Consider the following 27,077-nt stretch of genomic DNA (forward strand, 5'->3'; position numbering starts at 1 on the left):
CTAAATAATCTAATCACAATTCGTTTTGTCGAAATTCGATTCCAATATCGATAATATTCCTATTATATATTTGGTGATTTTTGGCAACCCGATAGCAATCTTACGAGTGTCATTTGACATGTAAACATAAAATTAAAGGCCGAGGTTTGACAGTTTGCTCTTCAAACTTCGTGACGACAAAGCCGAAGAAGAAACTCTCAACAGCTGATTTCTATTTACTTGTATATTTTGACCAAATATTGAATGAAAACCAAAGCTTAACAAACCGGTCGAACATCCTAATCATATTGTTTTCTAACAGCAGCAGCTGTATACTTCCACTACAGCAATTAATTGAGTAATATCAGTGATAATTGCTTTTTAATATTTGTTTATCTCGATCAGCTGATTGAATCTATCGCAAACTGACTATCACAGGGTGGCACAAAATAGTTCACACGAACAGTTTGACAGTTACCGATCGGTTTGCGTCATAAGTGTTCAGTATTTTTTGTGCAATTTCGTTTAATTTCACAATCGATAAACGTTTCTCGAATCATCCGGAGTGTAAAACACGGTGTTGCAAAACAGAATTTGTCCCGGTGGCTATGGAGATAGATATACATCCCCTGACAGAGAATCCTACATTAGCATGGAAAGAAATTTCAAAAACTCAGCGTGTCATAAAAATCAACACCAAACCACCCAATTCAGTTGTTCCGAACAACAAAGTCCGGGTTGTTTGTATGTCCGATACGCACTCTCTCACTCATCACATAAAATTCGATATACCGGAAGGGGACATATTTATACACGCAGGGGATTTTACTCGTTGCGGCAAGCTAGACGAAGTGATCGATTTCAACAACTGGCTAGGTAAATTTATACAGGTGAAGTGTAATTATTATAATAAACTAATGCTTTCTGCTGTTTTTTAGGCAAATTGCCACATAAACACAAGATAGTTATTGCTGGTAACCACGAACTGAGCTTTGATCATACTTTCACTCATCCATTTCAAAATGCGAACAGCTCTTGCTGCAAAAAGATGGGCAGTAACATACTTGATGAGATTCCCACTTTGGGAAACTCAAAAGAAAGCCTGGCGGAAGCAGTGAAGACGCAAAACATTCGACAGTACCTGAGCAACTGTACCTACTTACAGGATGAATGTATTGAGTTGTATGGTTTGAAAATCTACGGAACACCCTGGCAGCCGGAGTTCTGTAAGTGGGCTTTTAACGTCAAGCGTGGCAAAGATTGTCTTGAAAAATGGGAACAAATTCCGGAAAGCCTTGATGTCCTGATTACCCATACGCCTCCAGTCGGCCACGGCGATCTCTGTTGTTCCGGGGTTCGGGCAGGTTGCGTCGAATTGCTAACGACAGTATAACAGCGAGTCAAACCCCGATATCATGTTTTTGGCCATGTCCACGAGGGTTACGGTATCACCTCGGACGGAAAGATTATTTTTATCAACGCTTCGACTTGTGATATCAATTATTTGCCAAATAATCAACCTATCGTATTTGACGTCTCTCTTGCGAATGGACGTACAAAAGATGAGTGCTAAACTCGAACTGTTAAATTATGACCCGACATAAATACCATGACAACGTTTGCAATAGGCTTAAGATTAATTCACCTTGTTTAGCTTCATATGCTAGTCAAAACGTTTGCTTAGCAATCTTATTTTGCACCTGATGAAAGTTCTGATAAAAACTATAGAAAAGTTTCCTTAAGATAAGACTAAGTATAAAATGATTAGCTTATTTCAGTATGAATTTGTTTTCTGGACCATCAGAGATCGCATTCAAGCGTTGCTGGATATGATATTCGAAATGCTCATTGTGAAGGTTATTAATATATCTAGTGAAAGTTCAAAATATCTAGTAATGCTCAATCTTATAATGAAAACTGGATGATGATCGAAATTTCTACCATTGACATAAACTAACTGAGCTTTGAAAGCATATTATGAAGAAAAGGTTATCGTACGGGATTTCGGAGTTGGTTTACCATATTATTGTCGTTATCACGGCACACATGTGCCTATTTTTTACTTGACTATAAGCCGAAACTATCACATAAAGTATTATAGGATACGGTGAAAAATAAAGACACAATCAGTTGTACAGATAATAACTGCAAACATTTTAAAATTCATTATCCGATCCAACTTCTTCCAAATCCACGCTATCTCCTGCGACTTCCTCATAGTCTCGTTCCAACATTGCGAGATCTTCCCGAGCCTCGGTAAATTCGCCTTCTTCCATACCTTCACCAACGTACCAGTGCACGAAGGCCCGCTTTTGATACATTAAATCGAACTGTTGGTTTACGCGAGCCCAAGCATCAGATATAGCGGTTGTATTGGACAGCATACATACTGCTCTTTTTGGTTTGGCCAAATTACCACCCGGAAGAACCGAAGGAGCTTGTTGGTTGATACCAATCTTGAAACCAGTTGGACACCAATCTACGAACGTTATGTGTCGTTTGCTTTTGATAGCGGCAATTGCAGTGTTGATGTCCTTCGGAACCACGTCTCCACGGTACAGCATGCAGCACGCCATGTATTTTCCGTGACGAGGATCACACTTAACCATCATGCTGCTAGTCTCAAAACAAGCATTAGTTATCTCCGATACTGAAGAGAATTCGTGTTGTGCTTTGCATGCTGACAGTAATGGCGCATAGGATACTAATGGGTAATGAACACGAGGAAATGGTACCAGGTTTGTCTGGAATTCGTTCAAATCAACATTCATCGTTCCCTTGAAGCGAAGCGACGCTGTTGCCGAAGAAACGGCCTGTGCCACCAGAGAATTCAAATGGGTGTAATCTGGCCGTTCAATTTCTAAACCTTTCGAGCAGATATCGTAGATCGCTTCATTATCCATGATAAAGCAACAATCTGAGTTCGGCATTGTAGTACTAGTCGACAATACACAATTGTAAGGTTCCACAACAGCCGTTGAAATTTTCGGCGATGGATAAACGGCAAACTCCAGTTTGCACTTTTTTCCATAATCTGCAGCCAATCGTTGCATCAGTAACGAAGTGAATCCTGACCCTGTGCCACCACCGAACGAATGAAATACTAACACTCCCTGCAATCCATCGCACTGTTCTGCTAGTTTTTGAATGGAGTTACAAACATGTTCGATAATTTGCTTCCCCACAGTATATTGTCCTCTAGCATAGTTATTGGCAGCGTCTTCTTTCCCCGTAATCATGTACAACGGATGGTACAGGTACTTGTACGAACCATTCTTCATTTCATCTATGACCGATTCCTCCAGATCTATGAAGATGTTCCGAGGCACCACCTTCCCAGAGCCCGTATTATGGAAGAACGCTGCCATGTTTTCATCGACCTGAATCTTCTCACTAACGGTACCATCGGCCTGGACGCCGTGTTCCAGGGTGAATAACTGCCAGCAAGCATTTCCGATTTGACATCCCGCCTGACCGACGTTGATCGAGAGCACCTCTCGCTGAAATAAAGGTAAAAATAGGTGAAAAATGGTTGAATTCTCACTCAGATTGGACATTTTTTACATCTGTGTTTCCTCATCCGTTTTTTTTTGCAGTTTGTAAACTATTATGATGACACAACACAATTGCGAATCTATTTCAACTAATGTGTCGGCCTAAATGGTGTCAATAAAACTTTAATTTTATAAAGATAGTTGAGGCAAGTTTCACTTTGGAAGGATTTGCTCATTAATCTTCCTGGTCATTGTGGTATCTAGAGATTAACGGGTCCGTGTGTCTGTGAGCAAAAAGACAGACAGTGTGTTATGTCAGTGAGTGAATAAACGGTTGGAGGTTACTCCACATTGAAATAGGATATTATAAGGTATTTTGCATTGTAATTTCTAAGATATCACATTGGCGATCCTGCCACGATAGTTGCATTTCATTGAATATATAAAGTTCAACGTAATGAGCCATCAAAATGATACAAAAGCGCTGAAAATCGCAAGTACATATGACGGAAAGAAATGGGAATGCAAGAGGGAGAGAGAAGTACAAAATCCAACTTGCGCTAAGTTAAGCTTAAAGCCAAGAGAAATTCAATGCGAAACTTGCGCAGAGTTTCAGCTCAATGCCAAGAGATAACTTTCAACTGAGTCGGGTTTTGCCCAAGACCGGTGATAAATTTCGTCGAGTAAAGCTCAAGACAAATTAAATAATACACCCAAGCTAAAAGAAACAGCATAGATTCTAAAAGCTGAAAACAACAATCAAAACCAATGGCGTGCATTTTACAGAAGTAAGCCAACGCTATTGCTCTCTCTCTCTCTTACTATAAATTTGTGACGTGACCAATTATGATTTCCATACACCTTTAATTTTCATTCCGTTACTAATACCTTCAAAATGACATTTAATCACATCTGTTTACTCTATCTGACTACCCGCACGCAAAACATCCCAAACAAGTTTTTCCATAAAGCGGCAGGTTACAGCGAGTAGCCCAGAACCAAGTTCCAGTTGCCTACCGCTTGCCAGCATCTAGTTGAAACCACCTAGTCGCCAGTCCTTTTGCTGGGATAGGTTGAGGCTCACCATTTCCAGAGAAATTATTCTGGCGTTTATATTACGTGTCTTTTTCTATTCCAATAGGTATGTGTGTAGTGCATGTGTTCTCATAAAGTTGGAGCATACCAAAGAACAAGACGAATAGATACTCAATCGAAACGTACGTCGGGTGCACAGATGTAAACGGCTGCACTGATCTATTTAGAAGCTATTTCAAAACAAGGAAGAGTGAGAAGACAACAACTGGCGTGGACGTATGTCGAGAGCATTAAAATGTGAAACGTGTAGAAAAAAACGGATTTATTGTACAAGCAACCTATGCACCATCAGTCGCATTTTTCGGAGGAAGGAAAAAAATGAGTGGGTTTTGGCATGTAAGCGACGTTTCGCGCACGGAAAAGTCAGAAAACGAGATTGACCAGCTAGGCGGAATCGAAGAGCGACAGCAGATGATCCCGGAAAATACATCCGATTGCAACATGAATCAACAGCCTAGTCAGAATGATGCAGGAAAGGAACGAAAAGCGGAATGGCTTTCAGGTTTGATGACGCAATTTAAAGAAAAATCTACGTCTCACATTAAACATTCTTTCAGGGTCATGGCCACTGCAACCATTCGACGATTCATTAACGAATAATAAGCGTAAAGCGGAATGGATCCGATTTCGTGATCAATACGAACGCATCGTTTCTTGCAAGGCGCCCGTGGATTCCATCACGAAGCTAACCGGGTTAAAAATTTTTGCAGGAAACTACTTATTGACTATAATTGAAATGCAAGAGAAACTTGTTCCGGGTGGTTCGGAAGACATCTACAAAGCAACTCTCACAGCTCTTAATAACTATTTTAATCAAACTTGCGACACGACGAAAGAGCGAATGAAATTCCGGGAACTGCAAATGAAAATGACAGAACCGTTTGCTGATTGGGTGTTACGCTTGGAAATTCAAGCAAAATTCTGCGATTTCGGTGAGCAGCAACGGGAAAAAGAGTTCATTCAAGCGTTGTTGAGAAGATCAATTCCAATGATCTCAGAAAAGTTATATGAGATATCCAGTATCTTCAACAATAACTTGGAGAAAATCATTAACCATGGAAATCATCTTGATTTTATCAGATCGGAAGCTCAGGAAGCAACGTCAACAAAAAGTGACAGGTATGCTAGTGAAACAGCAGTCGAGGTGAAACCGTTGAATGCTTTGCATTTACATAAGCCAAGATCCGCCCAAAATCGTTACGAACCCTATCGTAATTTTCGTTCTGAGCGCGAACGATCTGGTTTACGACATCGCACATGGAATCCACAAACGCAAATCGAGCGCGGCAGGGATGCTGTATTTAATTGTTCGAAATGTGGTCGAACTCATGGACCAAAACATTGCAGAGCTTTTCGTGTAAAATGTTACGGATGTGGGAAATTAGGTCATTTCGCCGATTTTTGCCGATCATCAAATAACAATGGTACACACCACAGAATCCAGACTTATGCCGATCACCGTGAAAAAGTGAAAAATGAAGCTGGCAGAATCAACCAGGTAGATAGTGAGCAATCACAAGATAGTTAGATAGGTTCAAGTAGAGAAAATTAATCCTGCTAAAGAAATAAATCATTTTAATATAAGTTATAAACGTTTGGCATTTATTCATTTATTTATTACAGTTGATTACTGGAAGTAAAAACCTCGCACGAATGACCGATGACCCTAGGTATATTGATTGCACAATCGGAACTGAAAGCCTACAATTCATGATTGATTCTGGGGCTACTGTGAATACAATCACACCTCATGTATGGGAAAGGATTAAACGAAACTGTCGTACTGTAGTTCAAGATCTGGTTATCCATCCTGAAGAAGTTATAAAAAGTTACGCAAATCAGCAACCACTGGATATCGAGTGCTCCTTTAAAGCTTATATTAGCGTTACGAACGGCCATCACCCGTTACAACTTGCCAAGTTTTTCGTAGTTAATGGAGCCCTGATATCATTACTCAGCTATGAGACAGCATGCAGTTTGGGTTTAATACGTATTGGATATCAAGTCTTCGTTAATGAATACGATGACTCAACAATCTGTAGGGTCACAGAAGGCAACATTTCTAAACCATGTATGTCAAATCCGACGGCCAAACAACAAGATTTCCCTAAAATTCCGATCGACGGCGTTAAATTTAAAATGGACGAATCAGTGTCACCGAAACAAATTATCCGGTACAATATACCAAAGGCATTCGAGAAAGATACAAATGAAAGGTTAAGGGTTATGGAAGCTAAAGGAATTATTGAAAGAGCAGATAATGAGAATGATTTAATTACCTATGTTTCACCTTTGGTGCTAGTTCCGAAAGGTACTAACGATTTTCGGATTGTCGTAGATTATCGAGCAGTCAACAAGGCAATTATTCGCGAACCGTATCCCATGCCATCTCTGGAGAAAATCTGGACAGATATTCCTAACGGTGATGGGGTTTTATTCTTTACAAAACTGGATCTAAAAGATGCATACTTTCACATAGAACTGCATGAAGAAGTCCGTCATCTTACCACTTTTATGACCGCTAATGGCTTGATGCGTTTTAAACGACTACCATTCGGATTGTCATGTGCCCCGGAACTGTTCCAGAAGGTGATGGAGAGACTCATGATTAAATGCAAAAACGTCATCGTGTATCTAGATGATATTTTAATTTACGGTCAAACATTAGAGGAACTAAGGAAGCATGTGGAAGATGTTAAGAGAAGGTTGACTGAGAACAACCTTACAATTAACGAGGAGAAGTCAACGTATGACCAGACAACGGTAGACATTCTCGGCTTCACCATTGATGGTACTGGAATCCTCCCAACGAGAAAGAAACTCTCAGATATACAGTTGTTCGAGAGGCCTAAAAATGTTCATGAACTTCGTAGTTTCATTGGGATGTTAACCTTCATTAGCCCGTTCATTAAACATTTCTCGCACAGAACCAAGCCGTTACGAGATCTGTTAACGGTAAATCGAAGTTTCACATGGGATAAACCTCACCAAGAGGCGTTTGACGAGCTAAAGCAAGCTGTAGAATATGATTTGATAAAAAGAGGATACTTTGACGACAATGACAAAACTATCCTTTATACAGACGCCTCCCCGTGGGGACTTGGAGCAGTTTTAGCGCAACAAAAGACGTGCTCGGGAGAATATCGTATTATCGCTTGTGCATCTAAAAGTTTAACGTCAGTAGAATGTCGATATCCACAACTACATCGCGAAGCCTTGTCCATCGTTTGGGCTATGGAGAGATTTTCCTATTATCTTCTTGGACGGAGTTTTATTTTAAGATCTGATAGCGAAGCTTTAATGTTCATGACTAAGAATAAATACCACAAAGATGTGGGTAAACGAGTAATATCGAGAGCTGAAGGCTGGCTGCTTAGAATGGATCATTTTCGTTATACGTTTGAACACGTTGCAGGAAAGGATAACATTGCTGATGCTGCTTCTAGAATGTGTGTCAAGCGAAACGATAAAGAGTTTGGGGCGAAAAAGGAACCATATGAGCTATGCAATGTAACAGCCAACCCTGCTACCCTGAATAAGGAACTGTTAGCGATGACTAACAAAGAAGTTAGAGAGGAATTGCTCAAAGACGAAGAACTTCAGGAAGTCATTAAATGGCTCAACAAAAGTGTTAAATGGCCAGCTCACATTTCGCAGTATCAAGCATTTCAAGGAGATTTATATATGCAGAGTGATTTACTCATGAAGCAGGAGAAAATGGTGATACCAAAAACACTACGAAGTAGAGCTGTAATGTTAGCGCACCGAAGTCACCCTGGTATGTCCACAATGAAAAATTTCCTAAGACAAGGATTATGGTGGCCAAAGATGGACCGAGAAGTTGAAGAGTTTGTCAAAAGCTGCCCAGAATGCCAACTAGTTACTACACACAGTCATCCTCCACCCATCACGATGACTGAACTTCCTAAAAATCCGTGGGATTATGTATCAATGGATTTTTCAACCGCTTCCGATCTGCATAGTTGGAAAGCCTTAGTCCTGACTGATAACTACTCTCGTTTTCTTGTTGCGATTCCTATGGACAAAACCGATACCGAAGCCGTAAAAAAAGTACTTCACAGGGTTTTCAACACCTACTACATTCCAAAAACGTTGAAAACAGACAACGGGCCGCCTTTTAATAGTGTAGGACTCCAAACATGGCTAAAAGACAAATGGGGCGTAAAACTTATCCACAGTACTCCAATGAATCCCACGGAAAATGGTCTCGTTGAAAGAAGTATGCAAGGTATAAATAAAATCTCGGCTATTGCAAAACTTGGAAAGCAAAATTGGAAAGATGTTTTGGCTGACTATGTAGCTGCGTATAACTCGTGGCCACACCATGTGACAAAAGTACCGCCAGCGGAACTCATGTTTGGACGAGCTGTCAGGAGCCTGCTACCGGATGTGCGTACAGATCGACGAAATATCATAGATGATGAGTTACGTGATCGTGACAAAGAAGCGAAGTTCACTCGTAATTCCAGGGAAGATACACGACGCTGTGCTCGCGAGTCACAAATCAGAGTGGGCGATACCGTGTTAGTTGCTCAACAGAAACGAGACAAGACTGACTCATCGTACAAAAATGCGTTCCACAAAGTGGTACAAATAACTGGAGCTGGTAGAGCGACCATCGTGGATATGATGACAAACAAAACATATGACAGAAATGTTAAAGATTTGAAGAAATATGTTAAAAAGGACGAGTCGAATTCCAATGGTGAAAACAAAAAGCTGAATTACACCTATACAATCTCTAATTTTTTTTTCTCATTTATTTATAGTAAAACCGCGGGACGACGTACCGGAATCATCGACACAACCTCAACGCAGTTCTAATCAAAGATCGTCTATGAAACGTTTATCTGAAGACCAGTGCATTGAAGGTCAAGAATTGAACGATGATGAGCCGGTTCCAAGGCGAGGCAATGGCAGAACAATAAAACGACCACAAAGGTACATCGACAGCTTGGAGCTTGAAGGCGCATTGGGACACTAGCTCATAGCAACATGATGTTTTGTCTCTCATTGTTTGCCAGGGGAGGATGTGGTATCTAGAGATTAACGGGTCCGTGTGTCTGTGAGCAAAAAGACAGACAGTGTGTTATGTCAGTGAGTGAATAAACGGTTGGAGGTTACTCCACATTGAAATAGGATATTATAAGGTATTTTGCATTGTAATTTCTAAGATATCACAGTCATCTCATCATAGTATAGGTATATTCATCTAGAAATTCAATGAGACACCTCATGCTTCTACGAATATTTTGTAACTCGGTGCAGGACTTCACTAAACCCTTTTTTGGTTCCGAGCTAAACCACGCTTTCACATTAAATCACGGAGAACCGGCCGGACTACAGGGTATCGGCTACCCGGCATCTGCTGCCACTCGCCAAGAGGATATTACTCAAAAACATTAAACAAGTGATAGATCGCGGCTTATTGCCGGAGGGCTGGAAAATCTTGATTGGACCAATTAAAAAAAAGCGAAGATTCACGAACGACAAAAAATTTGCGTCCTATTAGCCTAATAGCCTCCAGTGGAAAACAATATGGAGCGCATTGACTAATCCATGTGCAGTTGTGTTAGTGCGAGACCAAATAGGTCAATGGTCAATAGAAGGCTGATGTCCTTCCTGAAGCAGAACAGTGTGCTGGACAACCAGCAATTCGCAGAAAGTCTCGGAACCGGAATTCACCTCGGTTCCGACGGTAACACAGTCAATCAGACTATCTCTGAGAACCAGCATGCAAACATTGGTGTTAGATATTGCCATGGCAATAGGGTTTGGCGGGAAGTGCTTCGGCAACTACTTATGGGGATACCGGAAATCTTGGACAGTTTCTTCAAAACTACCTCAGCAACCGTAGTTTCAAAGTCTGCATTGGTGGCCATCAATCAAACATGTGCCACGAAACGAACGAAGTTTGGCGCATAAGGAGAAAGTTTCAAGTTGCTATCACAGTATTGCAACACACACCACCACCAACTTCCCGGTCCAACTCGCGGAGTCTCCCATTCCCTACCGATGAGAACCCAAGATTCAGCTGTGGACACCCAAAATGGAACAGGAACACAGGCCTCATCATTTGCCAGGTTATCATCAACAGTCGGATTTTTTATAGAATCGAAATCACGTTCCCAAATGGGAACGGCCTGATCGACTCACTATCAACTAATATGTCTCTAATCTGCCACCCAGCAGCCCCCTGCTGCAACAGCGTGCATTGAAGCTGACATACTCCCATTCCGTTGGACAGCCGCCTTCGCCACCCTTGGCACCCCCCCCCCCTTCCTAGCGTCTACTGCGACTCAACGGCAACCGTGTGGTGCGTTCCTGGTCATTGCGGTGTCAAAAGGAATGAAAAGGCCGATCAACTTGCTGCACTCAGACAAACTCCATAACTGCACCGTGTCCCAAGGGTGGTGCGTCATAACGTTCGAAGGGTGGTGCGTTATAGTGTCCCGAACGTTACGAAGCACCATGCTGCGTCGTAAGATCCGAAAAGGGATGTGCGGCATAGTGTCCCGGAAGCTATGACGCACATTCCATTTCAATTTCAATGTCCGAGATCAAAACGTTCGAATAGTGGTACGTCTCACAGTGATCACCTTCCGTACATAAGTCGGACAAAACCTCAAAAGTGGTCCGAACTTGATGAAAATTAAGGTAATTTTGTGGTGCTCAGAATTCATATTTGATGTCATTTTTTATAGAAATTTCGACACATAGAGTGGTTCAAAAATTCAACATTTATGAATATAAAGTTGCTGCCTATATCCGAAAATTCTTTTTTAAAAAATTTGGTCTAGTAAATTTTTAGTAGAATACGCATTTTTTCAATTATTGATAATGCTGAGACACATTTATAAATTATATTACGAACCTTGGGTAATCAAACACTACCATGCGTCTCCTTCAGACGTATCATGAAATATCATCTTTTTTCATACCTCGGGGCAGAAAGTGGCAAAACAAGACATTCATTTTCGGAAAGTACACTAATTTTCAAGTGTCATTAACCCTCTAGTTCCCAACACTGCCTTTAGGCGGTCTCTTTAAAAATCTAAATTAAACTACTAAAACATCATTGTATGTTGTCATCCGCACTAGTATTTCTTCCTCACACCTTTCATACGCACACATTGTTTGAATAATCGTAGCTTTCTGTTAAAGGCAATTGAAGCTCAAAGTTGAAAATTCGATGAAAACGTGGAAAAAACTATTTTGTGTTTAGTGGTAATCTTCATTAAACAAATTTTAACTATTTTTGGAAATGTTAATAACTAAAAAAAATATTTTTGAGTAGCCTGTTAGTAGCATTTTACTGTAGATGTGAATTGGTTTAGTGGAATAATTCGGAAGTTTAGCTTTTTTGGTAAAATACTTTGCCCGCCTAAAAGCGGTTTTGGGCACCTGGGCGAAAAAAAATTTCAGTCTTTTGTGATTACTTATCGTACCGAAACTAGCTTTATGTGTAATTTTAGCTGAAAAGAAGCATGTTTTAAAATCTTGCTTGGTGAATGCTGCTGTTAGAATATGGATGTCCTTATCATTTAATTATATTTAGGGGAGTCTGGGGTAAGTTGGCGGAATTTTGTTTTCTCCTTTTGTATTAGACATATGGCACTGTTTATAGTCCTGCACTTCAAGTACTGTGTAATACATACTCCCATGTACTTATGTTGCATTACATTCTGTTTCATTCACGTTAGGCGTTAAGTTTTTAGGCATATTAGAGTGAAGAGCTTAGTTTAGTCGCATTAGGGAGGGCGCCTCACCATTTCATCAATTACTCGAAATACAATTGATGCAATGCGTATGAATTGGCACCAGTATCTTTGCTTTCCAATGCATTGAACAAAGGTGGCTAACGCTGCTCTAACCACCGGCTTCACATGGTTAGGGCGAAAATAGGCTCATTACCCTAGGTGAAGTTTTTAAATTTCAGCATTTTTGTTATTTAGAGCTAGTTCAAAGCTATTCCACGAATGACTAGATTTTTCGATAGCGCGCGAAAATAACTTGCCGTGGCCGTATATATAATATACGTAACCACAAACAAAATTTGTTCTTTTTTGTTTGCTTACTTCGGAATTTCACCTGAAGAATCTCGAAAATTCTCTTTTACACGATCTTCTTAAATTAAAAAATAAAATATGATAAGTGAAACCATCGCCAGCAGACACTGGTCTCCCCTATAATAAATTAGAAGTCAATAATTAAACAACCAAAGTACTAGAGAAATACTCCTTAGTTTGGGTAATTTGCGTTCTGCAGGAGTCCAAAATGTAAACCATCTGAATTCGCTTATGTTGAAGTAACTAGAAGAAAAAATGTTTTTGTTTTTTATTCCATTGCTTACATGAATTATCAACATTATTTTCGTTTTTCTCATCTCGAAACCCACCTACAAAAGTTTTTTCAACCAAATAAAAATTTGGGCATTAGAGGGTTAAGAAACATTCCAAATCTTGATTTTAAATTTCTTGTAATATGAAAAGTATGACAGATAAAGCTTATATGTTATCAGCAAAATTTTCAAAAATTTGTCCTGCAACTTCACTGAAGAATAAAGCCATACTTCTACTTCTAGAATGATAAAAAAGGTAATTGTTTGATCTTAGTAAAATTAAAACCCCTCCAACTGTTGTTTTAACAAACGTTTTTACAAGAACTTTTCCCAGGACATAATAAGACCAAGTTGTTTACTTTAAACTTATAAGTTCTGCGAAATTTGAATTTTAGAGCACTGTGCAGTGTATACATTTATCAGTCAATTTGAAATATAAACCCAGAGGTTATATAAACAGGTTATACCGAAAATAATAGTAAGAGAAATAAAACAAATTCTCATCTCCCTATTTGATTTTATTTCATATGATCAACAGATTCGACATTTCTCTGAATCTCAACGTCTTTCTTCCAAAATGTGATGAATTATAGTTAAACATTCCCCAAATTTGTTTCAAAGTCCAAAGTAACGAAAAAATTACGATTCAACCTGCCATAAATCAAAGATCGCATTATCCGGAGGTTTCTTAATACGAATAATATTATTCATAGACCAACTGATGCTTACATGTGACAACCGTCAGCATGTATTTCATAGCTATTATAGTCGAACCTTAAATATCTACTGAGAAATAATACAACTAATAATGCCTATAATATTCCGAAAAAGGCGCCATGTTCAAACCACTTACCATAGTCGAACGGATTGATTGACTCTATTTAACAATCACAGCACTGTTTGAATGTTAAAAACAATTAAAAATGTGTTTAGCGAACAACTGAACAATTTAATAACGAGTAATACAACAATAAACAGAATAATCTGGAAATTAATTAAATATAGAGACGGTAATAATTTGAGAGAATACGCGCTGGGCAGAAACAACAATGTTTGACAAACGATCGTTCAACGATCACTTATCTAGATCATTATTTGTAAAGCCTACATCTATTGATTCTAAACTGTTGGCTTGTAGTAGTGGGGTGGTTCGGCAATACAATCCAGCTTAAATTTTCATTTAAAACAGTCATTGGAATCTTATCGTAGCGCAGATTACTACTAACATACTGCGTGCCAAGACTCTAGTCAATTTAATATGATCTTTCTCCCGCAGTCTGTTCTTTATCACGAATCGACTCAACTGGGCTTCCAAATAAAATTACTTCCCCTGGAATACTAAACTGCCTAAACGATGTCTGGTTTCTTCTCAAAATTCTAGCCTGGGCATAGTATATTGCTGTTGTGTCTAGAAAAGGTGTGGCTGACAGCAACCTTACTGCAATAATATATAATTGAATGTGTTTATATAATATTTCTGTCCATAAATGAGTACATGTAATTTAGGACTACCCTATACATTTATCAAAGATTTTCTTCCCTCATCTTAGTTGTGTACGTTGGCAACGCTGTAATCACATTATCATAAACTGCCATTGTACCTAAATGTAATAAAATTTGTGTGGTAATATCAAAATCATTTTATAAGTGTTTGGACGCGCGTCGAAATAAAAAAAATATACGAATAAAATAAATTTCAATAATTGCAGTGCAAAAATCAGTGGACTACTACCGTGTGCGACATTTTCACTGTTTAGTGCGTCCCTCGTCTCAGTATGGTAAGTTTCTTGTGAAACAATCAAAATGGCCAAGTGAATAGTGCAAGACATGCCAGTAGTAAATTTAATATTTCGCTAAATCCATCCAAGCTATGATTTTAAAATAAGCATTTTTATCATGTTCTCTAAAACAGAAACAGAATAGTAACAAAGCTAACGTGAAACATACGTAATTTTAGTGTGTTAGCGCAATGAAAATTAAAATCGAGCTGCAGATATTTCTCAGTAGCTTCTGCTATCTACTCAATGTACCCTTGAATCAATGCATTGAATAGATACCAGAAGCTGCTCAAACAAATAAATTAAATGGACTACTGGAAACAGCCTATAAGATGTAACAAGTTAAGATTTGGCTGTGAATTATTTTTGCTTTGAAACTTAATTAATTGACTCGAAAACTGTTAAAGACAATTTATTTCAAGTCATTGGAAATTGGCTTGTATCAACGTCATGACATGGATCAGCCTTGCAAATTTATCCATAACTATAGGCTGCAGCTTTTAGAATATCAATCAATATAAATTTTGCCTTCATTAACTCGAGTTGTTCCATCTGAAATTTTTGAAAAAAGAAGCGTTAGTAACGTTAATCCGTAAATCCATAAATGAAAGCATATAGTGTTCTTGAAAAACATCTTTGCTTCCGATTACAATGAAGATAAGATTTTATCAACTTTTTAACTCGATTTTGTCAACTCATTGAATTCGATAAATTCGATTTTCATAAAGTAAAGGGCTCAATTTATTAAAATTGGTGTGAACATAAACATGGATTTCGGTGGAGTGTTGGGTGTTTTTGTGGGTTAAACAAAAATTACGATAGATTTGAACGAAGAGGAATTGTTGTTCCTCGGCGACCCACAAAACCAAGCACCCGAACCATGACCGACAATTTACTTGCCGTCACACGAGCGCAATGCACTCTTCATTTTCGTGGCGGGAAACTGTTCCGAAGAAATACTGTTTACAGAGATCTGGAAACTATCTTCAACGGGGTTTATTTAAATTTTCCCGATTTTAATAGAATCTTTAGGGTAATAATAATTGTAACATGCGAATTGACAGCTCAAAGTGTATTCTACTTCACTCCGGTTATGACTCTGACAATATCTGACAAACATAGCCATTCTGAGAAATATTATTTGTGTGTTATATTAGCAAGTTCATTTTGTGCCGATTATCGAGGCAAAGCGACTCGTATGTTCTGTCCTACAAACAAACTATTTTTGAACAAGTGAAAACCTAGTCAAAAGTTTTTGTTGATCAGTTGCTTAGTATTATAAAATGAAGTAAATCGACTGAAAAAATATGCGCATGGAGTATTTTTTTGTGATTCAACATTGAATGCCACCGAAATGTGCGTAACAATTTCTTTTTTTTCAGTTTTTAAAAAGGCTACTGAAATCGATTCTCGGCACCCCATTTTTGTGTGTCAAATGCCAAATTCTCTATAACCCAATCAATTTGGGTATTTTCAAAACGGGCTTGACGAGTAGATGCCATTGATTTTTGACACCATTTTGAAAATCACGATGGCGACATTCAATTTAACGGAATTCTCTATATATCCCAATCAATATAGATATCTTCAGCACGGTTTTTAAGACTCGATGCCAAAAACCGATACCTGACGCCATTGTGAAATCCAAGATGGCGACATCTTCTATATTCTAAAAGTACCCACATTGGAAGTTTTCAGATTCATCTTTTCGTCATTCATTAATCATGGAAATTAATAGCGGGAAAGCACTGTTTTTGGAGGCTTTTAATGCTCAGTCTTTTATCAAATTTATTCTACACCACTTTCACATCAATTTGTTCGAACATTCTCTGGGCCATCCACAATAAACAAAACTCGCCGAGATACACGCTTGCTTAGAACTACTCGATGTTTTTTTCGCATACGTTTGCTAATTTTAGTTTTTTAAATTTTTTGACTATTTTAGTGTAGTAAGGGGAAATTGGTGTTGAATTGTTCCCGGCCAGATTTCTGTGTGGAGAGTTTTAAAATCCCGTGATGTTTCCCGCCGTTGGGCTTACACTTCAAGAAAACTATCATTTTTGTGTAAACTCATTTCCCGTCACGGGATTTGATATCTAGAGCTCCATTTAAAACACACAGGGGACCAAATCCCGTGACACATTTTCCGAACTGTAAACTAGCTTTTAGCAGTGCGTAACATGCGCGCCAGCTTTTCACAGACCGACTGTTGGATTTTCGTCGGAGGAATAAGAACTTTCCAAGTATTTAAAGCCTTTATTAAAATTGATGGGAAAGTTTAAAAACTTCCCAAAAGGGTTGAAAATTTATGATATAGATTAGTTTAGGTTATGTTCAATTTCACGTACTAAACGTTTTCTTATTTCTTTTAACTGTGATCCAACTTAACCCTAGAACGTTGCACTGGGGTACAAATGTACCCCACGCAATCTTTAGAGACGTGTGAAGTCGAGAATTCGGTATTTACCGACGTGGGACCCTAACTATAATTCAATTTAGAGGGGATAGTAAGAGTAGGGAAAGGTAGTAAAGCCAGTTGGCTTTTGGCCTTCGTGGAAGCAGGTGTTAAAGTTGGATTGGGGTACATTTGTACCCCAGTGTACGGTTGCCGTTAGTGCTTCGTTCTGTTTGTGGAAATGTGACTCGTGACAATACCAGTTTAAATACCGATTGTTTCACTTCGTAAGTAACAATTAGTATTATGTAATCAGTTTTAATTATTTATTCAATTAATTTAATTTAATTTTCAAGTAGACAAAAAATTCGTTCTCATTTGCGCTGATTTTTACTTTATAATTTTCTATTTTTTAAAGTTTTTCAAAATAATGGCTTGCAAACATAATTTGCACATAATAACTGCTGTAACAGTAGCGTTGCGTGTTACCAATGTATTGCTGACCAGAAATATTTTTTTTTTCATTTCAATTTCCACCTCATTTCGTGGTATTTTCCAAAACCAGATTTTTCATCTTTCGCTCTCCAAATAATTGCACTTTTTCAAAAATCTCGAAATTTTATTCTATGCCGTTTCTAGACCATTCCTTCAACTTTTAGAATCATTTGATTTTTTTTAATCGGCTGAAAATAAGCAAAGTTATAGTAATTTTTGTGAAAAAACCGCGATTTTTTCCACTTTTTTATTAGGCCAATTTCTGTATCATTGATTCAATAAATTCAGTAATTTCACCTACTCAGCTGTTTTTGCAATAAAAAAACGAAGAAAATGATAAATTATACATTTCTTTAGTTTGCATTTTTACCTGCGAAAATTGTGATCGAAGCGTGGGGTACATTTGTACTCCAGTGCAACGTTCTAAGGTAAGAAAAGTAAGTGTAACGTTCTAGGATTAATGTTTCTTTTAGGTTTAACTTATCTCTACAATTAGTTTAATAAGAATTCAGTGAGCATCTTTTGGGCATTTTACCGTTTGTCTTACCGGTTAGTGGAGATTGCTGTCATCAAATCAGGTTACCAGTAATAGTTCTTTCAGTCTGTGAGGCCTCGCCAGGCGCGCCGACCAGAGAATCGCAACAATCCCCAAGTGTACCATCTTCGTTACTTATTGGTATTTGGCGCCTAACGTCGAGAACAGCCAATAGCATACCACTGGTCACACGTAGATCCCGGTTGTCGTTTGTACGATTGTTGCTCTTATCTGTCCATCTCTGCTATTGCACACCGCGATGATACGGCCTTTTAGTCAGCAATTACGAAGGACGCGTCCGGACGTTGGGATCTTCAATAACTACCATATCATTAATCTGGATTGGTTTCACTTTCTTATACCATTTTGTGTGTTTCGAGCTATTCGGTAGATAATCGTGAACCCAACGTCTCCAAAACAAGTTGGCTTCTAATTGTGAGGTTGTCCATGAACGTCTCAGCATTGCAGCCCTATCATCGAGAGGGCTTACTGGCTTTAATTCACTAGAAGAGCCTAATATGAAGTGGTTCGGGGTTAGAACCTGGCCTTCCGGTCCATCCACTGGCAAATGTGTTACTGGTCGAGAGTTTACGACGTTTTCAATTTCAGCCAAAAAGTTGCGGAGTACTTCGTCCGTCAGGTTTCGCTAGGGTCTAATCGCACAAATGTTTTTCTTCACTGATTGTACTAATTTCTCCCAACTTCCTACCATATCATGCAGGGGAAAGGAAAGACCATTCTATTTGGTGACTCACGATTTCGTTAATCAGCTTATCCTGTTTCATCAACTTCAGCGCAGCTACCAATTTCTTACTAGTTTCTGTGAAGTTCGTGCCTCGATAGCTATAGATAAGACTTGGGACGCCACGTCGTGCCATGAAATTTCTAAGAGCTATCACACAAGAGTTAGTATTTAGAGAATGAGCAATTTCCAGACGTATCGCTCGCGCTGTTAAACATGTTATAAGTATGCAAATTTCCCAAGCGGGAATTTTTTATGAAAGCAAATTTTGTGTGCAAAAGGACACAAGACCTTACATAAAGTATGCTTTTTTGTGTTTCGGATTCTCTTCGTCAGTAACTAACACCAACTTAATGCTACTTAGATAAGTTCAAACAAGCACCAAATTGGCGCTAGTTAGACACTAAAATGCACTTTCACACTTCTTGTGTGAACACTAAACAACTGGCTAGTATCGAGTGATGTCTCATTAGTAAGCACAGAGGTTCTGTTTGCCGACGAGGAATGTTAATCGAAACCAAAACCCGGTTTTAATCCACCTAGTGGTGCGATTGTGCCTTTCTCATTTATCCAAACTATGATTTATTAGGTTTTGTTCGATAAAATTGTGGAAATTACATACATTATTATTATACTTAGCACGAATCCCACGACTACAACGAAAGTAGACGCTGACTCGCTTTGAACAAAAAGTATAATATTTAATTAGCTTAATCAGCATGTGTTACATGTAATTATATTTTGAAATGTTGGTGAAATGGGTTTGGTAGTGGAGAGGGTGGGGGGGTCAGTAGAGTGGGAGTGGAGGATGCGGCAAAAATCCTTTATCTTATTTCGGTATACGGGGTGGATGAAGGAATTGTGAGTGTGGTCCAAGTACGGGGAGTGATCAAGGTGTAAGCTTAAGAGTGGGTGGGAGTGTGGCGACGCAATACTCAACTGCATATTTTGCCTTCCATTTGAGATTTGTTTTTAGAAAATCGGTTCAGTCATCACCGAAGAACCGATGTGACTTTAATTGTGAAATATGCCCGGAATCCGGAGCTTCCGGAATTGTCAATAGTGACAATATATTCAAGGAAGGTTTGATTGGTAATCAGTGATCTAGACGTACGAATCGAAGTAATTTGGTGACCATTTCAATAGTTTTTAGCCTCTGAGGTATTACGATTGTACCGATTTATGTGGGAAATTCCAATGTAACCTTACTAACTAACCTGTAACTCCGGAACCAAGAGTCAGAACTGAATGAAATTCAGCAGCAGTGAATGGTATTTTGTAAAATTCGGTAGAAAATTCGCTGGGGAATAGGTGTGATATTAGTTAAGGAACATGGTGAGTTCCCCGGAGGCATCATGAACTGTCATAGGTGGCCAATGTGGTCAAAACTGCTTTTATTGATCATTAGTGATCCAGACCCGCAAACTTGAGTAATGTTGCATCCATTTTAATAAGTTTTACATAATTTGGACATCATGGTTGCACCAGTTTATATAGGAAGTATCTGTGTGACCGCACTCTTCAACCCGTAACTCCGGAATCGGAAGTCGGATGACTAAAAAATAAAAAGCAGCTCTTGGGAGCGTAATACCTTTCAGATGAAACTAAATTTGTGAACATTGGTTCAGCCATCTCTGAGAAAATTGTGTGAGTTCAAATGACACACACATGCACACATACATACACACAGACATTTTCCGATCTCGACGAACCGAATAGAATGGTATATGAAACTCGACCCACTTGGCCTCAGTTAAAAAGTCGATTTTTACAGTGATTGCGTAACATTTCTTTATATGAGAAAGACCAAAATATACTTTATGTAAGGTCTTGTGTCCTTATGCACAAAAATTTGGCCTTATCCAAAAAAAAATTCCCGCTTGGGAAATTTGAAAACTGGGTTTCCATATAGCATCTTAGGCATCGGTGGCCACTTGACTACGTAACAGATTTACTCCTCCGTTGCCCTCTTCTTCTGCACAAGTGTATGTGAGAGGACCTTGTCTAGGTGTATAACCTTCCATGGGTATGAACTCGGGGGCCGCATTGATAGTTTTCATGAGCGGCCGTCTTGCTGTATTATGCGAACTATCAGGCAAGTGTCCCGGATTATAACTGCCAGTTCTGTAAAAAAATGTAATTTTCACTTCTGTAAATGTAAAAATATGCTTAAGAAAGGATTTACTCGAGATAATCGGGAACAGATAAAATCTGGGGCTGATGGAATCGGGTCTTCACAGTAATCTTAAATTTTAAATACTCAGAAAGACACAGCTTTCAGAAAATTATTTCTTTTTTTACAGCGTGAAGTCATCTCAATACACGTCGGTCAGGCTGGTTGCCAAATAGGTAACGCTTGTTGGCCACTGTTTTCCCTGGAACATGGTGTACTCGCCGATGGAACGTTAAATCCGCATCAAAACGTAGACGAGAACATGACAACATTTTTCCATGACACCCGCTCGGGGCGTGTGGTGCCACGCAACATGTTTATCGACTTGGAAGATTCCGTGATCAACGAAATCAAGACTGGAACTTACCGGCATCTGTACCATCCGTTATACATGGTCACCGGAAAGGAGGATGCTGCCAACAACTATGCTAGGGGGCACTATACAGTGGGTAAGCAAATCAGCGAACAGGTTTCCACTACCCTACGGAAACTCACAGAACAATGCGATGGACTTCAAGGGTTTCTGGTCTTTCGATCATTTGGAGGAGGAACAGGTTCAGGATTCTCATCACTGCTGATGCAACAGATTGCCATGGATTACGGCAAGAAATGCAAGCTAGAGTTTGCGGTTTATCCAGCACCGATGATCTCAACTGCCGTTGTAGAACCTTATAACAGCGTCCTAACCACTCACACAACCATGGATTCCTCTGACTGTTGTTTTATGATTGACAATGAAGCTACCTATGATATATGTTCGAAAAATTTACAAATTGGTAGACCTGATTACAATCACTTGAATACATTGGTTGCGCAAGTCGTTTCATCGGTAACAGCATCATTGCGGTTCAAGGGAACCATGAACGTCGATTTAAATGAATTCCAAACTAACCTCGTTCCCTATCCACGGGTTCACTTTCCGCTAGTATCATACGCACCGCTACTATCGGCATCAAAAGCTCAACACGAATGTTCATCTATATCAGAAATTACTCATGCTGCATTCAGCCAACCGAATACCTTGGTCAAATGTGATCCTCGCACCGGTAAATACATGGCCTGCTGTTTACTGTACCGCGGCGACGTGGTCCCAAAAGACATCAACAACGCTATCGCCGTAATCAAAGCCAAGCGCCACATTACCTTTGTCGATTGGTGCCCCACGGGATTCAAAATCGGCATAAATCAGCAGGCTCCCTCCGTTCTACCCGGTGGAGATTTAGCCAAACCAAAACGAGCCGTTTGTATGCTGTCCAATTCAACCGCGATTTCCGGTGCATGGGAGAGATTGAACCAAAAGTTTGACCTCATGTACCGGAAGAGAGCTTTTGTCCACTGGTATGTCGGAGAGGGCATGGAAGAGGGTGAATTTGCCGAAGCGCGAGAAGATTTAGCTGCCTTGGAAAGGGACTACGAGGAAGTTTCAACCGACACCGCTGATGGTGGGGTCAGCGAGGATGATGAATATTAAATTGTTCTGCATTGTTAGTGTTTTATTTCTGTGATTGTTATTAAACATGTTCTGTAGAGTACTTTTAACTTCAATTTGATGAATAAGAAAGAAATGTAACCACATTTAAATTTTTGCAGGGTAATATTTCGGCATTTTCCAAATTATCACGTTTCGCTCAAATTAAAAAGCAAAGTCTTGGTACTACATTTCGTTGCAGAGCTCGACTTCGTTCCGCTTAAGCTACATAATCAACTTAAGCAAAAAAAATGCGTATGCATCATGTAAACTACACGCCACCGAAAAACTACCTAAAATTGAGTACTTTTGACTCAATCTCGTGCTATCGTGCAGGAAGGTAAAATTAGGTAAACCGTGTTGAAGGTAGTTTCCATTTAACTACGGCAATATTCTTAACTCAACCTTGAGTTTAATTTACTTAAATTTAAGTTGAATTTACCTAATTTTGAGTATACCCCAAACAACTTAAAAGTACCTTACTGCACGGAAGACCTCGACTGAGTCGAATCTCTCATTTTGTTTTTAACAACACTAATAATTACGAAAGCGACGCACAGCTCAAAAATACCTAAATTTAAGTTAAAAGAACTTATTCTGTGGGTTGTTTTATTTTTGCGTGTACAATACATGCATTATTATTTGATATTTACACGAAAAACCAATTCATCACAATGTCAACCAACAAATTAGTTGATTTTTTGATTTCGTCTTGTTAATATTTGGGCGAACTAAGCTTTTTCTGAAAACAATAATCCAGCGTTTTGATGCTGCCAGTCTAAGCCTGGACATGAACGTTTCAGCCTAGCACAAAACTTGAAAAGCTTATCTGAGTTAAAGCTTATAACGCTTGTCTCTGCTTATATCGTTTGTTTCAGTCCGGACCTCGGTCCGGACACATTTCTTTTTTACATTTTAACGACATTCAATTAGCTAGAGATTACTGGGTAGGGAAAGTTATGAAAATTAGAGCCATAGTACTCAAGTGAGAGCAAGGATGTGAAGTAAACAGATCGGAAAACTAGAAGTGGCAGGGTCATTAGAACAGGCTTAATATCGTACGGGCTTAATCTTTGTCTTCTGTTAATGAGGGTCGAGCTTAGGCAGTATAACTACGAATCACCCGAGTTCACTAACATGTGTCCTGGTATCGACAGACGTGTCCATTCATGCCAAAATTAGTACTCAAGTGAGAGCAAGGATGTGAAGTAAACAGATCGGAAAACTAGAAGTGGCAGGGTCATTAGAACAGGCTTAATATCGTACGGGCTTAATCTTTGTCTTCAGTTAATGAGGGTCGAGCTTAGGCAGTATAACTACTAATCACCCGAGTTCACTAACATGTGTCCTGGTATCGACAGACGTGTCCATCCATGCCAAAATTCACAACCATCAAGACACCATAAAATGGTCTCAATAACCCATAAATACACCAACATATGGTATTTTATATGGGATCTACCGGACCATGGTGATGGTATTTTCATAGGTTGAACCCATTTCTAACACCAATGTCAAACCCCATGAGCATGGGTGTATTATGGGCTTTTCGTTTACTCGGAATATCAGAAAAACTACACGCCGTGTTCGCCATCCTAGACGTAGCAAAAGCATACAACACAGTGTGGCGAGAAGGTGTGCTCCAAGTTTTCAAACGTTGGAGTCTGCAGGGAAACCTCAGCCCATTCATCCAGAACTACCTCACCAACCGACACTCGGGCTACTATATCATGGAGCGCTGCGGTTAGGCTCCGAACTACTACCTGATGAAGCAGCCTGTGTCGAAGGCGGAGTACTCCTTTACCGCTGGGAAGCAGCGAGGGTAGCCCTAAAACGGGCACTAAATTTCCTCGAGAGGACAACGGGTGACGAATGTCACCTCCTCACCATCGCAAGCAACATCCACATGGAATTCACCGACAAACCCCACCCAACAACCGACTACATCGCATAAGACCACGAGCCTGGCACGACCCTGGACCTAACACTGACGACAGTCTCACCCGTACAGTAAAAGCCGAAGACTCCCCGAACTGTGTCACGCCAAAATATAGTCAACTCATCAACCGAAAAATACCAACATCACATTAACTTATACATCGACGGTTTCAAGGCGAACGACTGCGTCGGAACGGGCTCTCCTTCCACCTCACATCCTCTTGCTCAATCTTCGCAGCGGAAGTTGCAGCCATCGCAGTGGCAATGGCTAAAAGAGACGCAGACGAACCAACCGTAATTTTAACCGTCTCCTTGTCAGTCCACTGATCACACTGTTCTGGATCCCTGGCATCAGAGGGAACATAGGCTAGCCCTACACGGCAGAAGTACCCCCGACTACCAGAAGAAATACCATCTATCGACATATACAGAGAATTCAACATGAATCTGCGGAACGGGTTCACGAACCACTGGCGAAGATCCACACAGAAGGCCAAGGGATCTCCCTACTGCTGATATGACAGATACAATTTAAAAGAACAGTTAATACTCTCCTGACTCCGGGTGGGACACACGAAAGTTACTCACGCCCACACCATCTCTAGGGAACCAACACCAGAATGTACCACATTCAACACCCGACTCTCTGTTGAACGCCTCCTATGCAACTGCCGGGAACTCGAGGACCTCCGGCGACATCATGATCTGACCAATTCAATCCGAGACGTACTGTCCAACGACCTGGTTCGAGAGGAAGTTTTTCTATTTTCAAAGGATGCCCGCCTATACGACCGCATCTGAATCAACCAGACCAAACGTGGGCCCTCTGCCACACCTTCGCCGGCTGATGGAGAGGTTTTCCGTGGCCCTCACCAGTCAAGTACAATCAATTCCACCACTAGTGGAATTGATTGTTTTAATTTCAAACTGGAACCGGTTTAATAACACTGTAATTTATTAAATAATTTCGTATGATTGGCCATTAGTCGATTAAGAAATACTTAACCTAAAGATTGTTTACCTAAGTACATTGGATCATTATTGAAAATTTAATTGGAAAATGAAATTGCTTATTTCGTGGAAGAACTGAGTATTTCCTTTGATGAGCGTGGGCTTCCTCATCACAGTCCGCAATATGAAGTTACTCGTTTTGAATATATTCGCTGGACATACCACCCATTTTTTGCTAAATTGAATCAGCTAGTGAGATAATTGATCAATTAAAATAATAAATTAGTTTAAATGTATTGCTGAGAGCATGGTGTTGTACTTGGTTATAGAATTTTGTTGTTTGTGTATTAACAATATTACGGTAACCTGTCGATATATGCCTTAACTCACTGTTGTTGTTAAATGACCTTCAATAAATTATGTTTTGATGGAGAGGGTGTATAGCAAACATATGGGAGCATGAGAGTAAGCTAGAACGTGAGCCGATAGTTATGATAGATTAAAATTCATTCGCGAATTATATTGTGCCCTACGCAAGAAAAAACAATTGGGATTTTCGATTGATTGACACCGGTGTAGTGGATTCCACTGGTTTTGCACTTTCTAGCAGAAGTGTCAATGGAACATACCCAGTTCTGCTAGAAAGTGTAAAAACGGTGCAGTTTCAGTGCACTCCACTACACCGTTGTCAATCAATCGAAAACCCCAAATGAGTCGTGTTTTGTCTAAAAAAGATCACGGGGGTGCAGGATAGAGTGGTTCCCTAAAGAGTTCAATAATGTATGTACTAGCTTCGAAGTGTTCGCAAAATTACATATAGCTGAATGGACTAGTATGTTGAACAGCGTTCTCTTAAAATCCTATTTATAATCCGTAATACGAGAAGACCAAAAAATCGAGCTCTACGTAGACTTTTGCAAACCCCCCCCCCCTTTCCTCCCTCGTAGACAAACGTATACTTTTGCTACACCACTATGCACAGCGGATCCACTCCATACAAAAGCTGGACAAAACCTCAAAAGTAGTTTAAAATGTATGAAAATATCATCTAAGGGTAATTTTGGTGCGCTGAACTCGATTTTGATTAAATTAGGACGCTAAAATGAAAATTAGACAGCCTAGGGTGGTTCTAAAAGTTTTTTTTTTTAATTTCGCAACAGTGAATTTCATTAACTTCTCAAAACAGATACTTCGTAAGTGAACAGAAACATTTCGATTTCCTAGGGTAGTCCTTAGTAACGAGATATCTAGGGTGGTTCCAATTTATCGAAATCTGGTGAATAAAAAATGATGTAATTTTATACATTTGTTTGTAGATCTTCAGTCCAATCTGAATATCATCGTAGAAAAAATCATCCCTTCATAGTTCTTTAAGAGATAAACCTCATGTACTAATTTAGAAACGTATGCGTTTAGAATAGTTGTAAAAGATAGCATATGTTAAGGTGTTTGATAGAATGCCTTAAATTTTTGTTTTATTGGTTTATTTATTTATAGTTATCGCCAAAGCTATTAAAAGATGACAGGTTTAATTGATTATGATGAAGATCTCAAATCATGCCGTACTATGCTCTATTCACAGTTGCTCATACGATGCCTACTGCAGCTAAGCCTCTCAATACTTTTCCATTGATTTTCAATTCCAATGATGATATGAATATCTCTCATTGTG

At 39.4% G+C, this 27,077-nt stretch overlaps 3 protein-coding genes across 5 annotated transcripts; 2 read left to right on the top strand and 1 right to left on the bottom strand.

Annotated features, from left to right (window-relative positions):
* Positions 1–453: 453 nt before the first annotated feature.
* Positions 454–2,122, top strand: LOC131689855 (UPF0046 protein T07D4.2). Its single transcript, XM_058975193.1, has 2 exons — positions 454–855; positions 918–2,122. Exons 1-2 carry the CDS (start codon positions 588–590, stop codon positions 1,370–1,372), a joined length of 723 nt encoding a protein of 240 aa, XP_058831176.1. The 5' UTR covers positions 454–587; the 3' UTR covers positions 1,373–2,122.
* On the bottom strand, positions 2,003–14,004 carry LOC131689851 (tubulin alpha-8 chain-like). The gene is made up of 2 exons (XM_058975191.1): positions 13,784–14,004; positions 2,003–3,479 (listed from the first exon to the last, which is right to left on the bottom strand). The coding sequence occupies exons 1-2, from the start codon at positions 13,784–13,786 to the stop codon at positions 2,136–2,138; spliced, it is 1,347 nt and encodes a 448-aa protein (XP_058831174.1). The 5' UTR covers positions 13,787–14,004; the 3' UTR covers positions 2,003–2,135.
* A 470-nt stretch (positions 14,005–14,474) lies between these two features.
* Positions 14,475–22,587, top strand: LOC131690494 (tubulin alpha-8 chain-like). Of its 3 annotated transcripts, none has more exons than XM_058976314.1 (3): positions 14,475–14,554; positions 14,640–14,708; positions 21,179–22,587. In XM_058976314.1, exons 2-3 carry the CDS (start codon positions 14,706–14,708, stop codon positions 22,517–22,519), a joined length of 1,344 nt encoding a protein of 447 aa, XP_058832297.1. In that variant the 5' UTR covers positions 14,475–14,554; positions 14,640–14,705; the 3' UTR covers positions 22,520–22,587. The 3 variants fall into 3 exon arrangements, with proteins under 3 accessions (XP_058832297.1, XP_058832296.1, XP_058832298.1); XM_058976315.1 differs by having other exon boundaries at positions 14,519–14,537; XM_058976313.1 differs by having other exon boundaries at positions 14,494–14,708.
* Positions 22,588–27,077: the final 4,490 nt, after the last annotated feature.

Source organism: Topomyia yanbarensis, chromosome 3, assembly GCF_030247195.1.
Source record: "Topomyia yanbarensis strain Yona2022 chromosome 3, ASM3024719v1, whole genome shotgun sequence".
Taxonomy (NCBI): domain Eukaryota; kingdom Metazoa; phylum Arthropoda; class Insecta; order Diptera; family Culicidae; genus Topomyia; species Topomyia yanbarensis.